Genomic DNA, 17,843 nt, shown 5'->3' on the forward strand with positions numbered 1-17,843 from the left:
TTCCAGACGTGCTAATGGTGACTGTGTTGAAATGGCTCAAAGAACACATATTGCTGACGTTATGAGGGGTAAAATACTGGGACGACTGGAGGATGGTCAAACACAGCAGGTCGTAGCACGGGCCCTCCGTGTGACACAAAGTGTGATCTCAAGATTATGGCAACGATTCCAGCAGACAGGAAACGTGTCCAGGAGCTACAGTACGGGACGTCCACAGTGTACAACACCACAAGAAGACCGATATCTCACCATCAGTGCCCGCAGACGGCCGCGGAGTCCTGCAGATAGCCTTGCTCGGGACCTTACTGCAGCCACTGTAACGGTTGTCTCCAGACACACAGTCTAAAGACGGCTGAACAGAATTGGTTTATTCGCCCGGAGACCTGCAAGGTGCATTCCACTGACCCCTGGTCACAAAGAGATCCCGTAAATCCTGGTGTTAAGAACACAGTAGATGGTCATTGGAACAGTGGTGCCAGGTTATGTTCACAAACGAGTCCAACTATAGTCTGAACAGTGCTTCTCGCCGGGTATTCATCTGGCGTGAACCAGGAACCAGGTACGAACTCCTTAATGTCCTTGAAAGGGACCTGTATGGAGGTCGTGGTTTGTTGGTGTGGGGTGGGATTATGATTGGTGCACGTATACCCCTACATGTCTTTGACAGAGGAACTGCAACAGGTCAGGTGTATCGGGACGTCATTTTGCAGAAGTATGCCCGCCTTTTGAGGGGTGCAGTGAGTCCCACCTTCCTCCTGATGGATGATAACGCACGGCCCCATCGAGCTGCCATCGTAGAGTAGTACCTTGAAACAGAACATATCAGGCAAATGGAGTGGCTCTGAGCACTATGGGACTCAACATCTTAGGTCATAAGTCCCCTAGAACTTAGAACTACTTAAACCTAACTAACCTAAAGACATCACACACACCCATGCCCGAGGCAGGATTCGAACCTGCGACCGTAGCAGTCCCGCGGTTCCGGACTGCAGCGCCAGAACCGCACGGCCACCGCGGCCGGCCGGCAAATGGAGTGGCCCGCCTGTTCTCCAGACCCAAACCCCATCGAGCACGTCTGGGATGCTCTCGATCGACGTATCGCTGCACGTCTTCAAACCCCTATGACACTTCAGGAGCTCCGACAGGCGCTGCTGCAAGAACGGGAGGCTATACCCCAGCAACTGCTCGACCACGTGATCCGGAGTATGCCAACCCGTTGTGCGGCCTGTGTACGTGTGCATGGTGATCATACCCCATATAGGGGTACATGCGCAGGAAACAGTGGCGTTTGGTAGCACATGTGTTCCAGGACCGTGGACTTACAGATCAGTGTCGTTTGTGTTCCCTATGTGCCTATACTATTAGCGTCAGTTTTGTGTAGTACCACGTTGTGTGGCACCACATTCTGCAATTATCTTAATTTATGAGCATGAGTGTAGTAGCGAAGTAATTTCATTGCCCGCTTATCTCGTGCGGTTCTGTAGTAGATAATTTCTTCAACATGTATGTAAGGCTTGAGTAAGAATCAGGAAAGTAGATTTTATGTACCACATGTTTCAGATTTCAGTAACGACTTTTTGTCTAATTTTCTGCTGTTCACGTTCAGATCGTTCAGACCCGGAGGTGTGAACAGCGCAGTGCTACACTAGCTTTGGGGCTGTAGGAGGTGGTATGTCCTTTCCTACTTTCTACCATACAAATGACTTACCAGCAAATTACTGGTGGGGCTTACTGTTTAATGAAGTCATCAACCACGGCGCGTCTTGACATTTTTCACGTTAACAAATCTGTGCCACAGGTGACTTCTGGATTTTTAGTCTGGCACTCATGCACTCAGCCACCGAGACATACGCGCACATACCGTTATATGTAACGATAATATCGCTAGTGTAAGAAAGGCATACGAGGTCCATACACATTAATGTCACCACCGCGTATGTAGACGTGAACGTGCAATAACCACTAACAGACGGCAAGTGGCAGCACTAGCAGTGGAGGGTATACAAAGCGTGTCGGGGTGAAGCGGAAAACAGTGCAGTCGTTGTCGTATTGCAAAAACGGAGCGATTTATCTGACGTCCAAAAGGCCACAATCATTGGCTTTCGGGCCAAGGATGGGTGAATTTCCCAAACAGCTAAGTCTGATAAATATTCGCGGTACATGTGGTTAAAGTATACTTTCTTTCTTTCTCGGGCCTTTGTCAAGCTCCAACGCGGGGTCGGCTTTGTTACGACGAATTTGGCGGTGTTACTGTCAGAGGGTGGCCGGATGCCCTTCCTGCCGCCACCCCGAACCCCCTGGGATGGAAGTAGTGTACCCCAGCTGTCTGCGTCTAGTGTGTCATGAAATAGTGCGAACGTTTTCAAATGTGTGTGAGTCTTGTAACTGAGGCGGAACTTGGGTTCAAAATGGCTCTGAGCACTATGGGACTTAACATCTGAGGTAATCAGTCCCCTAGAGCTTAGAACTACTTAAACCTAACTAACCTAAGGACATCACTCACATCCATGCCTGAGGCAGGATTCGAACCTGTGACCGTAGCATCACGCGGTTCCGGACTGAAGCGCCTAGAACCGCTTGGCCACCGCGGCCGGCGCGGAACTTGGGGACCAGCCCGGTATTCACCTAGAGGGATGTGGAAAACCGCCTAAAAACCATATCCAGGATGGCCGGCATACCGGCCCTCGTCGTTAATCCGCCGGGCGGATTCGATCCGGGGCCGTCGCGCCTACCCGAGTCCAGGCAATAGCGCATTAGCGCTCTCGGCTACCGTGGCGGGTTGCGTGGTTAAAGTACACTGTGCGTGGCGAAATGGCGCTATCCAAACCGGCGTCAAGGCAACTGCGGTGCAGCACAGGCCATAGGTGGCAGGAGCAAACGACGGATGCGAAGATTTGTACGGGCGAATAGACGTGCAACTGTTGAGTAAATGACTGCCCAGATGAACCAAGGGGCTACTGGCAGTGTCTCCTCGACAACTGGTCTCGTGGTCTAGTGGCTAGCGTTGCTGCCTCTGGATCACGGGGTCCCAGGTTCAATTCCCGGCCTGGTTGGAGATTTTCTCTGCCCGAGGAATGGGTGTTTGTGTTGTCCTTGTCATTTCAACATCATTCATGACAATGGCTATATCGGACTGTGTAAAAAATGGGGCTTTGTGCAGGCGCTGATGACCGCGCAGTTGAGCGTCCCACAGACTAAACGTCATCATCATCCTCGACAACCTTTCACCGAACGTTACTGTGTGTGCACCTTACCGTATATGAGCCTCTGCAGAAGGGACCTGGTTCCTGGACCCATGTTGACTGCTGCTCATCGGCGGCGAGTGCTGGAATTTGAACGCCAGCGCTGCAACTGTCGTCCACTGAGAGGCGACACGTGGCCCCTTCCAGATGACCGTGTCCACCACTACGTAAAACTGACTTTCCCTCAGCAGTATCTCATGTACAAGGAGGACAATGCTGTGTGTTGCACGGCTCCCTGCGCACGTGTGTAGTTCAAAGAGGATCAGGATGAGTTTACCATAGTCCGTTGACCATCAAACCCCTCGGATTTGAACCCAGTCGAGTAATCCGTTGTACCACCTCGATCGGGCTGTTCGTGTCATGGATCCTCAACCTAGAGGAGCTATCCACGGCACTGGAGTCGACGTGGCTCCACGTCCCTGTCGGTACGTCGCTGGACCTCGCTGACACACTTCCCGCACGTCCGCACTGCAATAGGTCGTTATCCAGGCTTTTGACGGGTGGTCACATTAGTGTTGCTCTTTCGTTAAATGATAGTGCTATCATCTAATGAAACAGCAACAAGCGTCATACTGATGTCGCACAGTAATCCTTTCCCTGTCATTGCTATAAAAAGAGATAGTGTTTTCTGAGATATGCCGAGCTCAGCAGTTTACGTGTATCGTTGTGTGCCGCAGGTCTGAACCACGGACCAGTGATCGCAGGCGTGGTGGGCGCCCAGAAGCCGCAGTACGACATCTGGGGCAACACCGTCAACGTCGCCTCGCGCATGGACAGCTGCGGTATCATGGGCCGCATACAGGCAAGTAGCGCAACCGACAGAGCGCTGCACAGTGCCAGCTCAAGCTGTGGTATCTCAAACAAGATTAACTCCTCCGTGCCAACCGATACGGCAGTCAGGTAGGCGCCGTATTTCTTGACTTTGGAAAAATATTTCACTAGGAACGACGCCAAAACTTTTTAACGGAAGTACGATCGTTTAAGGTATGAAACAAAAAGGGGGATTGGACTAGGTTTTACTGGTAGGCAAGTCGCAGCATGTTATCTTTGATAGAGTGTAATCGACAGATGTAGAAATAACTTCAGGTCTGCATTAGGGAAGTTTGACCTTTGCTCTATGTGTTGTATATTACTGGCATGGTACAAGATATTAATAGGAACCTGAGACATTTCGTAATTGAGGCAGGTATTGCTACAGAAGTACAATAAAGAAAGATTGGACAAATATTCAGCCAAATATTGGTAAGATTTCAAATTTGCACGAAGACTGGCTATTGCGTTAAATGTTCGTCTATGGAAACCTCTGCGCTTAGAAAACCATAGAAGGTACCATCCAATGATTACAATATCAATGACTCACAATTGGAATTAGTCAGCTCATGTAAACACATTGATGTAACAATTTGTAGGGATGTGCAAGGGAATGTTCACATGTGTTCAGTCGTAGGTAAAACAAGTGGCAGACGTTGGTTAGTTGGAAAATGCAGCCGCACACAGGCGCGGTTGCTTACAGAACACGACTACTTTGCCAGGATGCCAATGTGAGTTACCCAACGATAATTTCTTGACTATGACTGACTTCACTTAGTGAGAATATTATAGTTCACACAATCGTCTTAACAAATAGTAATAATTTTTCATTTACTTGTTCTCCTATGTAAGAGTAAACGAATGTACTGTTTAATTTAGATCTTCGAGGTGTCTTTTTTTAAGTAAGTACCGTTTGAAATTTAAAAAAAGACGTGCTAAGATATCTCAATTTTATTTTTACGTGAAAGCCTGTACCTTAATCTACCTTTCTACATAATTTCCGTCAATATTGAGGCACTTGTCATAACGTTGTACCAATTTTTGAATACCCTCCCCATAGAAGTCTGCCGCCTGACTTGTTAACCACTGCATCACCACTGTTTTGACTTCGCCATCGTCTTGAAGACACTGACCACCCAGGTGTTTCTTCAAGTGCAGGAATTGATGCTAGTCACTGGGCGCAAGATGGGGGCTCTACGGAGGATGATCTAGAGTTTCCCATAGAAAAGATGTGATGAGATCTTCGGTCTGATTCGCCACATGCGGACGGGCATTGTCTTGCAGCAAAACGATGCCCTTGCTCAATTTCCATGGACTGTTGCTTTGATTCTGATGTGACGTAGGCCACCCATGTGTCATCGCCCGTAACAATTTGGCTGAAGAAAGCATCACCGTCGTTGTGGTACCGTTCAAGGAAAGTCAATGTACTGTCTAAACGTTTGGTTTTGTGCACATCCGTCAACATTTTCGGTACCGAACTTGCGCACAGTTTTCGGTAATTCAAGTGCTCGGTCACAATGCCATACAAAACACTACGAGAGACATTAGGAAATCGTGAAGCGTCTGTTTTCTCTCACCTTATTGTCCACTTCCTCCACCAAACTTTCATTAACGACCGAAGGACGCCCACTCCTCTGTTAATCATGCACATTTGTGCGGCCATCTTTAAATGCTCTCACCCACTTTCTTACCATTCCATCACTCATAATGTTTTCTCCGTAAACTGCACAGATCTCACGATGAATATCGATCGCTTTTAGGCCTTTAGCACTAAGAAGTCTTATAACAGCCGGTACTTCACAGTCGGCAGAACTCACGATTATCGGAGGCATCTTAAACACTCAGTACACAACGTAAACAAGGAAGAATCAGACTGTAATGGCGTCAGTGCGTAGATTATGGTACAGGCTTTCATGTAAAAATAAAATTATTGAGATATCTTAGCACGCCGTCTTTTAGTTTCAAAACGATACCTACTTTAAAAAAAAACGCTTCGTATGTTAAGTAATCTGAAGCACCAGGTGTTTTAAAAAGAATTTTCCGATTTAACAAGATTGTATATTGTAAATGAATGAAGATAGAAGCTTGAGGAGTATTTTAACCTACGCACAGAAGAACAAAGTTTTCATTTACTTCCTATCTTACAAGAATATATCTCTTACATGTTTGCACATACAATCTTTTTGTACATATACATCTACATACATACTCCGCAAACCACCGTACGGTGCGTGACGAAGATTACCTGTACCACTACTAGTCTGAAAATGGTTCAAATAGCTCTTAGCACTATGGGACTTAACATCTGAGGTCATCAGTCCCCTAGAACTTAGAACTACCTAAACCTAACTAACCTAAGGACATCACACACATCCATGCCCGAGGCAGGATTCGAACCTGCGACCGGAGCGGTCGCGCGGTTCCAGACAAAAGCGCCTAGAACCGCTCGGCCACATCGGCCGGCCCCAATACTAGTCTCTTCCTTTCCTGTTCCGCTCGCAAATAGAGCGAGGGAAGAACGACTGTTTCTCTGCTTCTGTATGAGCCCTAATTTCTCGAATCTTATCTTCGTGGTCCTTACGCGCAGTGTATATTGGTGGCAGTAGAATCGTTTCCGTCAGCTTCAGATGCCTTTTCTCTAAATTTTCTGAATGGTGTTCCTCGAAAAGAAAGTCACCTTCCCTCCAGGGATTCCCAGTTAAGTTCCCGAAGCATTTCCGAAATACTTACGTATTGTTCGAACCTATCGGTAACAAATGTAGCAGCCCGCCTCTGACATGCTTCGATATGTTCCTTCAATCCGAGCTGATACGGATCTCAAACACTCGAGCAGTATTTAAGAATAGGTCGCACCAGCGCCGTATATGCGCTCTCCTTTACAGGTAAACCACTCTTTGCTAAAATTCCCAATACACCAAATTCGATCATTCGCCTTCCCTACCGCAGCTCTCACATGCTCACTCCATTTCATATCAGTTTGCAACGTGACGCCGAGATATAGAGACTACTGCTATAACCGAAAATTACAGGTTTGTTTTTTCTACTCATCCGATTTAACTTACTTTCTTTCACATTTAGAGCTAACTGTCATTCGTCACATCAACTAGAAACTTTGTCCTCTTGTATCTTCCTACAGACACTCAACGTCTACATCTTACCATACAGCACAGAATTATCAGAAAACAACCGCAGATTACTGCCCCCCACCCTCCCTGTCCGCCAAATCATTTATTTATACAGAGAACAACAGCCGTCCTATCACACTTCCCTGGGACGCTCCTGACGATACCCTTGTCTCTGATGAACACTCACCATCGAGGACAACATAATGGGCTCTATTACTTAAGAGGTCTTCGAGGCAGTCACATACCTGTGAACTTATTCCATAGGCTCGTATCTTCATTAACAGCCTGCAGTGGGGCACCATGTCAAATACACCACTGGCCATTAAAATTGCTACATCACGAAGATGACGCGCTACAGACGCGAAATTTAACCGACAGGAAGGAAATGCTGTGATATGTAAATGATTAGCTTTTCATAGCATTTACACAGGGTTGGCGCCGGTGGCGACACCTACAACGTGCTGACATGAGGAACGTTTCCAACCGATTTGTCATACACAAACAGCAGTTGACCGGCGTTGCCTGGTGAAACGTTGTTGCAATGCCTTGTGCAAGGAGGAGAAATGCGTACCATCACGTTTCAGACTTTGATAAAAGTCGGATTGTAGCCTATCGCGATTGCGGTTTATCGTATCGCGACATTGCTGCTGGAGTTGGTTGAGATCCAATGACTGTTAGCAGAATATGGAATCGGTGGGTTCAGGAGGGTAATACGGAACGCCGTGCTGGATCCCAAAGGCCTCGTATCACTAGCAGTCGAGATGACAGGCATCTTATCCGCATGGCTGTAACGGATCGTGCACCCACGTCTAGATCCCTGAGTCAACAGATGGGGACGTTTGCAAGACAACAACCATCTGCACGAACAGTTCGACGACGTTTGCAACAGCACGCACTATCAGCTCGGAGACCACGTCTGTGGTTACCCTAGACGCTGCATCACAGACAGGAGAGCCTGCGCTGGTGTACTCAACGACAAACCTGTGTGCACGAATGGCAAAACTTCATTTTTTGGGTGAAACCAGGTTCTGTCATCATGATGGTCGCATCCGTGTTTGGCGACACTGCGGTGAAAGCACATTGGAAGCGTGTATTCGTCATCGCCATACTGGCGTATGACCCGGCGTGATGGTACAGGGTGCCATTGGTTACACGTCTCGGTCACCTTGTGTTCGCATTGACGGCACTTTGAACAGTGGACGCTACATTTCAGATGTGTTACGACCCGTGGCTCTAACCTTCATTCGATCCCTGCGAAACCCTACATTTCAGCAGGATAATGCACGACCGCATGTTACAGGTCCTGTACGGGTCTTTCTGGATACAGCAAATGTTCGACTGCTGCTCTGGCCGAGCAACTGGCTCGTCACAATACGCCAGTCACTACTCTTGATGAACTACGGTATCGTGTTGACGCTGCATGGGCAGCTGTACCTGTACACGCCATCCACGCTCTGTTTGATTCAATGCCCAGGCGTATCAAGGCCGTCATTACGGCCAGAGGTGGTTGTTCTGGGTGCTGATTTCTCAGGATCTATGCACCCAAATCGCGTGAAAATTTAATCACGTGTCAGTTGTAGTATAATATATTTGTCCAACGAATACCCGTCTATCATCTGCATTTCTTCTTGGTGTAGCAATTTTAATGTCCAGTAGTGTACTTTCCGGAAAGCTAGAGACATGGAATCTGCCGGCTGCCTTTCATCCATAGTTCGCAGTATACCAAGTGAGAAAAGGGAAAGCTGTGTTTCGCGCAAGCGATACTTTCTAAAACAGTGCTGATTCGTGCACTAAGCTTCTCAGTCTCAAGAAAATTTATTATATTCAAACTGCGAATATGTTCAAGGATTCTGCAGCAAAGAGAAGTTTGGGATATTGGGCTGTAATTTTGTGGGTCCATTCTTTTACCCTTCTTAGATAGGGGAGCCACCTGCGCCTTTTCCCAGTCATTTGGGGCTTTGTGATGGGCGAGAGATTCACGATAAATGCAAGCGAGGTAAGGAGCCAATGCTGTAAAATGCTCTTTTTAAAATCGAACTGGAAATCCATTCGGACCTGGTGATTTATTTTCCTTCAAATCTTTCAGTTATTTCTCTACGCCAATGGTGCTTATTACTGTGTCGTCTATACGGGAGTCTGTCCAATGGTCACGTGATGATATGTTTGTACGATTCTCCTGTGTGAACGATTTCTTCAACGGCTTTGGTTTTGTTGTCATCAACTACCACGCCAGATTAGTCAATAAGGGACTTAGACCCGGTTTGGGAGTTTACATATGCTAATAATTTTCTCGGCTTCTCGCCAGATTTTTGTTATGGTGTGACGGGGGTACTTGTACACTTCTCGCATAGATCTTTTCACAGACACACGAATGTGTGCTAACCTATCCACGTCCTCTTTTGTACTGATTACAGTTACGTTTAGAGTCTCATTTTCATTCACCTTACCGTGTGCCCTTCACTGAAAACACAAGTAGTCAGTAGTCAGTGGTTACAGTTGTCGCATAGTTCTTCGAGCTGCTGTTACTGTGCAGTGACGCATTTCTTCAAAGTTGCTGGAAGAGGAGGAACGCAGACTGAATATTTCACAAACGTCCAGAAAAAATTCACATACTGCAAGATGAGGCGAAGTTTGTGGTCGATGGCACAATGCCAGATCCTTACGACCATCACGCTGCAGGACGTGCCTCATTCTTGACGACAAAACGCCGCACAGTTGCAACGGCATTGCACCTGTCGAAAGGGATAACGCAAAACTCATATTGATGCTGTTTTATCGCCATCTCAACACGGCGCACGTTGAGCAATGTTCGAGATAGCGAGCTGGCTGCGCCGGTGAGATCCTACCGACAACGACGTGGATAGGCAAATTTGATAAATCTCGCGCCAAAATAAACTTTTAGTTTTGATGCTTCGATTAAATTCACTCCAAGTTCCTATCTTCATTTATGTGTGATGTATACAGGATGTTCCGAAATTATTCGTCAAAATTAATACAGTAGATAGAATACATCAGAAAGAAATATATTTATTTACGGTACGTATGGTCGCTGAAGTCAGTTTCTGACGCCAGGAACGATTTACACACAAGGTAGTTTAGCATACTAATTACAGCAGTGCCATTCACAGGAACTGCTCGAATGCGCGACCATTCGCATGTGTCACGCAGGCATTGATAGTCGTGCCCGTTCGAAGACTTCTGGCATGTCCACAATGATACCCCGACGACGAAAATTCCGTTTCCGCAACGGTTTCATACACCATCTGTTCCATATGCCCACAGAGGCAGAAATCCAGGCACGTGAGGTCAAATGACCTGGGTGGCTAAGCCACAGGGCCGCCTCGGCCGACCCATTGATTCCCGAAAGTGGATCTCAGATGATTCCTCCCAGCAGTGCTGAAATAGGGTGGCACCCCATTGTGCTGGGAGTACATCCATTGTCTGACATTCATAGGTACATCCTCCAGCAGCTCTGGCAAGGCATATTCCACGAAGCTGCATTATCTCCTTCCGTTGAGGCAGAATGGAAGGAAGTATGGTCCATTCAACCTATCACCAAGAAAACTACCGAAAACACCGAATCGCTATTGATGAGCACGAGGTCGAGTATCTAGCGGATTCACATGTGCCCAAACATGCGAAATGTGGTTACTAGAATGTCAGTACACATTCCCATTCAGCGATACCGACACAACAACTTACGCCAAAAAAATTAAAAGTAGGTTCCCTAACATGACAAGCTGACGTCAACAACCATATGTTCCTTCACAAAATATATTTGTTTTGGTGTTGTTTATATCCTGCATTAATTTGGACGGAAATAGGGCGAATCATTTTAGTTGGCCGCTGTGGCCGAGCAGTTCTAGGCGCTTCAGTCCGGAACCGCGCTGCTGCTACGGTCGCAGGTTCGAATCCTGCCTCGGGCATGGATGTGTGTGATATCCTTAGGTCAGTTAGGTTTAAGTAGTTCTAAGTCTAGGGGACTGATGACCTCAGATGTTAAGTCCCATATTGCTTAGAGCCATTTGAACCATTTGAATCGTTTTCAAGCACACTGTGTGAGGGCAGTCATAAAGACGTAATTAACACCTCGAAACAATGATGTTGCCTAACTACTATTTTGTGTATTTGCACGTATATGTATGCAGTCGTGGACCACATGGAAATCTTCGTACCACAGTACCAAAATCATGCCACTACAGGAACTAAAACGAAATAGCTCAGCACATTTCTATACTGCTAGCCAATCAGAATGCTGTACGAAGAAGGGTTGGAGAATCACATCCAGGTTGATTTTGGAGATTGCACGTTGTGCAAAGACACATGATTGAAAATACATCCCATGTTAAGTGAGGAAGATGATGAAATCAATATTGTTGCCAAAATTGCTGCCTATAACCAATGCTACACGCCTCGGCATTGAACCAAAGAGGCTCTGGATGTTGCTGGGGTGTAGCAGTCCATGCTGCTTCCACATACTGTCACGGTTGATGTGGTGTAGCAGCGGGTGGTGTATCGTGGGCCAATCATCTACCAGACGTTTTCGATAGGCGAGAGATGGGAGAATGGGGAGGCCAAGGCAGAAATGCAATCCGATGGGCGACCAAAAAGTCCTGAACATTGAATTCCACGTGTGGCCATACATTACCTTGCAGCAATGTGGCCGTCGGCAAGCTCCGCTTGTATGGGAGGACAACAGGTTCCAACACTTCAGAGATGTAACGCTGGCTGTTAGCGTACTGGTAATGCGTTACTAGGGGTATGAGGAGGGGGTGGGGTGCAGAAGTGGAATACCAGCGCAACATATAATATGGTGGTGCATAAGGTAACAGTTCAACAGTCTTTCAGGACGGTGTGTCCAGACTCTAATACGACCATCGTGTTGGCCCAGGCAGAATCGAAATTCGTCGGTAAAAACAGTGTTCATGACGTTCATTGCACCATCCCCGGTGCAAACACCTATGGCGTTGACTCAATGATAAACGCAGCAACGAACGTCTCGCGGACAGTCCTCTGCGCTGCAAATGACGTCTAACGGTACGCACGGAGACTGCTTGTTGTGCAACAGACCGAATTTGTTGTGATACGGTTCGCGATGTGGCAGAGCGATCCATCATTGCCACGCACACAATACGCCTATCACGTCTAGTTGGGCAACGAGGTGGGTTTAATCGGTCCCATCGGTCTGTCGTTCCCTCCCGCATTCGGTGATTACAGTTGCTTGGCTCCGTCCGACACGATCACCGATTTCCCTGAAGGATGACCCGCTCGAAAGGTGCTCGCTGTCTTCTACGGGGCATACCGAAGCTGCTTACGCAAAACAAAGGACTATTCCAGTACGGCCACACGGCAGTCCGTTCCCCCTTTATCCATCGCTTGTAGGTGACGTTACCGGCGCCCGTGATGTGCCCCTGCGCTGAAATGCTAATCGTGTGCATCTCTCTTCGCCGCAAACGAATACCGCAAATTTAATCTGACCTGGATGCTTCCTTCAGGGTGTTGCATTTTTGGATAACCTGCAGTACTTTATCCGTGGGCTGCGCCGTTCCGTTTGCTCTTCTAGCGGTGTGCTCTAGTACGGTTGCGAGGGGATTTCTATATGTACCCCAAGTACAAACTGCAGACATGTACCTGCAAATGAATAAATAAATAAAATAATTTTGGGGTGATAGTTACAAATTTACGACTGCCGTTTCTACTTGCGTAGGGCGACAGTCTGACTTGGTTGAAAGGTTCTTGCTCAGTATGTATGTTGCAGGTCTGTCCCTGCATAGCAGTGTTTATAATGAGGCTGTGCTGTGGTGTCCTCAGGTGACGGAAGATACTGCCAAGATCCTGATGGCCGCCGGATACGACTGCGAGTGTCGTGGGCCGACTTTCGTCAAGGGCAAGGGCACGCTCACCACCTACTTCGTCAGGACGCCCTTCGACGAGAAGTAGACCCCGTCGACTGCCTGCGATTCGCCTGCACCGACCATGTTGGACGCTTATCTCCGGAAACAGTCGATCGTGTTGTCGTCATAAGAACCAGGGAACGCTGGGACATGCTCGCTGCTAAAGAACCAAGATGTTGGCGACACATTCAATTTTTTCCGGCAAAATGTACAAAACTCTTTACGTATGAAACATTACATGCCGGCTACAGTTATTTCATCTTGAGAGTGTTTATCATCTTATATGTGTTAGTACTACAGTTGTTATGTATCATATTGAATTTTTGGTAATTTGAGAACTGAAGATAGCACTAAATTAGTGACAAGGTTTAGCACAGCTTGTTGGATTGTTTCATGATCTTATCGGTGATAAACGGAATGGCTGGTTTTTACTACCCAGATCTTATGAGACTTTTGCTTCTGATGCGACATATCGTCAGGTTGTGAAATAAGTTCTACTGGAATTCTCAGTACAGTTCTCATTTCCTACTGGTATTCAAAAGTCCTTGAACCTAACTTATATTTGTACTTGTTGTGGCATTATGAGAAGGTAAATGCTCAGAGTGCTACTGCATTGCTGCTGGTATGTAAAACATTTTCACTACTTTACTTATTTAAACGTGAAACAATTTGACCGATATTCTTCAGAGATTAGGATTGACTTTATTTCTAAATTGAAATTTGGTGGTAAGAGAAATTGTTTGCTATGTGCCCTGTGGGTAGTCCATTTATCATTCCCTCTTGATACTAAAAGGTGCTTGTTCAGTTTTTCTGCTATGCACTGGAAATACGAAGAGCAATGTTTCAGGAAGGAATATTTTTATCATAAAATTTCTTTTATTGTTACTTTAATCTTAAGGAGTGACATGTTGTGAACGATTTGCCCTGGAAACTGAAACCTGAGTTGGTCATAAAACGTAGGTATATTTCACTAGTCGATCGAAGATCATTCGAAAATGTTTGATGACACTATGATCAGTGGCACCAACTTAACAGACTCTAGTGAATACAACTGTTAGGAGAAGCTTTTTCATCAGTTCAAGAGAAATACAATTCTTTGTGAGCACCTTACCAGACACTACAGTACTGTTTTTATTACCATTCGTTCCATTAGCCATTCATGGTGTGAAGGAACTTAAAGTTAGAAGTTCTTTTATTTTATGTGTCAGCATTGTTCTGATTATGCATTACAAGAAACAAGAACACATTTTGAACATGAGAGAGACACACAATAGATTGATAGGATCAAAGTATATTTATCTGAGTTTCTTGAAATTGCTTTCTTGCAATCACTCAGCAATTTGTTCCCCTTGTGGAACAGACATATTCCAATCGTTTGTGCTGAACTGTAATCGAAATACATGTAGGAGCAGTAATTCTCAAACACTCACTGCCATTCTGAGGACTAATATAACCTCTATGTGCAATGTGACTATCCAATTCAAAGACGGTTGTCTGCTTGTAACTTGGCTGTCACTATTGCTAAGAAACATGCTCTAGCAACACTTGTCTCAAAATTTATTCTTGCTTTAGTTGCAATCAAGTTTCCATTGTTTTCTAACTTTAGCAGTTGTGTATGGAATTTGATGTAGATTTGTGTCCACCACGACGTAACCAGTTTGAAACTAGATGTCCCTTCGAAAGAGAAACTTATCTTCTCATGGGGATCATTATTGCAAAGCTAATCAGAAAATTTATTTGTACACACATTTTTACCTATTTACTGTTGTTCCAGTGATGGTGACGTTGTTTCCTTTGCATCCATGCTTCTACAAGAACCTTCAATACCCTTTAGACAATGACAACCAGCCATGAAATAATATATATATCTGCCTCCTGTATGACTCACCCAAAGAGAAATTCAGTATTGGAGTAGAGACGTGTAATCACTCTCTTTGCCCCTCTGTTAAATTTGTTCATTCTTTCTTTTTAAATGTTGATGTTTCTTTCTTGGGGAAATGCGTACGGTGATGTGGGTACTATTAATTAGTACCAAAAGCCAAAGGTACCACAAGAAATATAAATTGTGCTGGGAAACACATTTAAGAATGGAAACACGTCAATACAGTTCATTTGAAACAGTTCAAATGTAAATCTGTGTTACTCTAAGACAGGCCATAAAGAAACATTGGCACGTCAATAACCGTTCCACACTATGACGATAGATAATGATAAACTGGCTCACCACTGGAGAGGAAAATGTACATTTCAGAATTTCACACACCATAGTAATTACCAAGTGACAGGTATAGTCATTTCTGAAGATGTACAAATGACCAGCACATTAGAGTATTCTAGAAACGTTCACATGATCCGATAACTTAGTTTTCTTCTTAGACACCTATCTCTAGGCTCTCAAAATGTTTTCTGTCCTATGCTTTTTCCTTGATATGCTGGCAGTTCATTAATTTGTAATGTCATATAGCACTCCAAGCCTTCTTCTTGCCCTCGCTCTCTTCCCTCCAATTATTCATTCTTCATTGCAGGCAGTATCATCACAGTATTTCCAACAGTGATTTTTTCCTTATTCTTATCATCTCCATTAAATTTTCCCCCTTTCTTCATAATTCTTCATTTCTCATTATGTCATTCCATTCCATTTCATTTTAAGCATTTTTTCTCCACAACCTCATTTGACTTATGTGTCCAAAGAACCAATTTAGGTGAAACAGAGATGCAGATGTTTATAAATTCTTATTCTTTTCTAAATGTTGTCATGTTTCTAGATTGATGGTTTTATATATTAAATACAACAATGATAAAACATCACTCACCTTCGCTCCACTCATTATGTTAGTCTAGCAAGTGGCTCCCAGGACACTACTTTTTGGTAACTTAAATTGTACTGGAGTTCACATACCTTACCTTATCGCAGCAGCTTTCAAATACTGCATCCTGTTGCCTGCCTTACAGAGAGAAAGATGCCTCTGGTTGTAGTCGCTCGTGGACTACCTTGCCCTGCCTTTCCTGCCGTCTGCCGACAAGTTCTTAGACAAATAACTACTTTCTGCAAATTTTTATCAAATTAAAAAAACTTACAATTTGGCTCCATAGCCAGTCAACCAGTACCATTCCCAAAATGAACAACTGTGTTACAAAAAACTTCTGTACTTTTCAGACTTGATTATTAGACGAGACCAGAGTACTTTCTGTTATTGAGACATCATTGCTTTCCTGTCTAAACCAGGAAGTCTTACTTTCGTATCTCACTGAGAAACATGATAGATGCATTATGAGTTCTTGATTAGTTCCAAGGTTACCTACTGCAGGGTAGTACACAGTGTAGGTTACTGTGTTTATGTGCAATAAAACTTTACTGTACTATGAGTCAACTAATAGCATATTGACTGTGGGCGTTTTCTTAGGTGCTTTCCTTGGGCATCCTTCTGAATTTCAAATTTTAGTGAAGAGGAGAATTCCTATTTTTGCTGGTATACAAGGAAACACATTGCCAAAAATAAACTTAACTATTTGACAGCAAGCAGTCATTTTTTCCTGTTTGGTTGGTAACTGCCTTGAAATTTGATATCAGTTTATAGTTATACAGTTGCAGTCACAATGTCAGTAAAATCTAGCTTCTAGATAATGTTACTAGAAGCACGCACATTTCCTAAGAACAGCCTTAATCTTGCCTAGTATGACTGACTTCAGGAAACAACACTGCTATGATTCTTGAAATATATCAAACAACATGAACATTGTTAAAGTACACATAGGTGTGTTTTAGCTGCATTCACATTTGTGTTATTTAGTTTGCCAGACAATAGTGCGTGAACATAGAAAATATTACTGTTGTGGAAGTGTTGTAGATAGATTTTTAGAGACATCAGTTTATGAGATGAAGACAACATGAAGCCTTTACAGGTTTTGGTCAAATTGCTGAATTACTTGATGTGTCTACTTCAGATTCCCTTTTGCGCATAGTGCATTTCCTGTAGTGCTGTAGTGATCACCCTCCATGCCAGGTGAGATACCTTGCTATGTCAAGCAGCAGCGTAGAGAAGTTGAATAGTAGGCACTACGATGTGCATTACTCGTTGGTGTGTTTTAGGCTTTGGTTTGCACAAACTAAAATAGTATCTGTGAAGTAGGTAGAATATGAGAAGTAAGAGCTAGGATGTTAACATTCAATACATTCCGAGATTCAGGTTACAACTAGGAATGGCATGTAACCAGTGCAACAAATAAGATTATTTATGTATATAAATGTAAATGTGCATTTAATAAAAGCATGTTATTTATATTTCTCCTCTCTGTTCCTTTTCATTAATGTCCCTCGATAAAATTCTTCCACAGGAGCTAATGAAAAATACACTGAGAAGACAAAACTAATGGGACAGCGAAATTCACGTACGCTGCAGTGAAAAAAGTCGTGGAGTCGTGCAATACCTTCTAATGTCGTGTCGGACCTCCTTTTTGTCCGGCGTAGAGCAGCATCTCAACGTGGCCTGGACTCATTAAGTCGTTGGAGAACCCCTGCACAAATAATGCGCCGTGCTGCCGCCGTAGCAATCCATAAATGCAGAAGCCTTGTCATTGCAGAATTTTGTACACGAACTGACCTGTCGACTATGTCCCATGGGATTCATCTCGAACGATCTGGGTTGCCAGATCTTTCCCTCGAATTATCCAGAATGTTCTTCAAACCATTCGCGAACAATTGGGCCTGGTGATATAATATTTTTGTTTGGAAACATGGAGTCCATGAATGCCAACAAATGGGCTCCAAGTAC

General features: G+C 44.8%; 1 protein-coding gene across 1 annotated transcript in view; it reads left to right on the top strand.

The window, feature by feature from the left end:
* The window catches only part of LOC126253553 (adenylate cyclase type 2), a 330,392-nt gene extending 313,039 nt beyond the window's left edge, over window positions 1-17,353 (top strand). The window contains exons 18-19 of the mRNA XM_049954961.1: window positions 3,920-4,044; window positions 12,989-17,353. Of these exons, the coding sequence (XP_049810918.1) occupies window positions 3,920-4,044; window positions 12,989-13,117 (254 nt within the window). The 3' untranslated portion in view covers window positions 13,118-17,353. The remainder of the gene's footprint in view (window positions 1-3,919; window positions 4,045-12,988) is intronic.
* Window positions 17,354-17,843: the final 490 nt, after the last annotated feature.

The sequence above is a fragment of the Schistocerca nitens genome, chromosome 4, assembly GCF_023898315.1.
Source record: "Schistocerca nitens isolate TAMUIC-IGC-003100 chromosome 4, iqSchNite1.1, whole genome shotgun sequence".
Taxonomy (NCBI): domain Eukaryota; kingdom Metazoa; phylum Arthropoda; class Insecta; order Orthoptera; family Acrididae; genus Schistocerca; species Schistocerca nitens.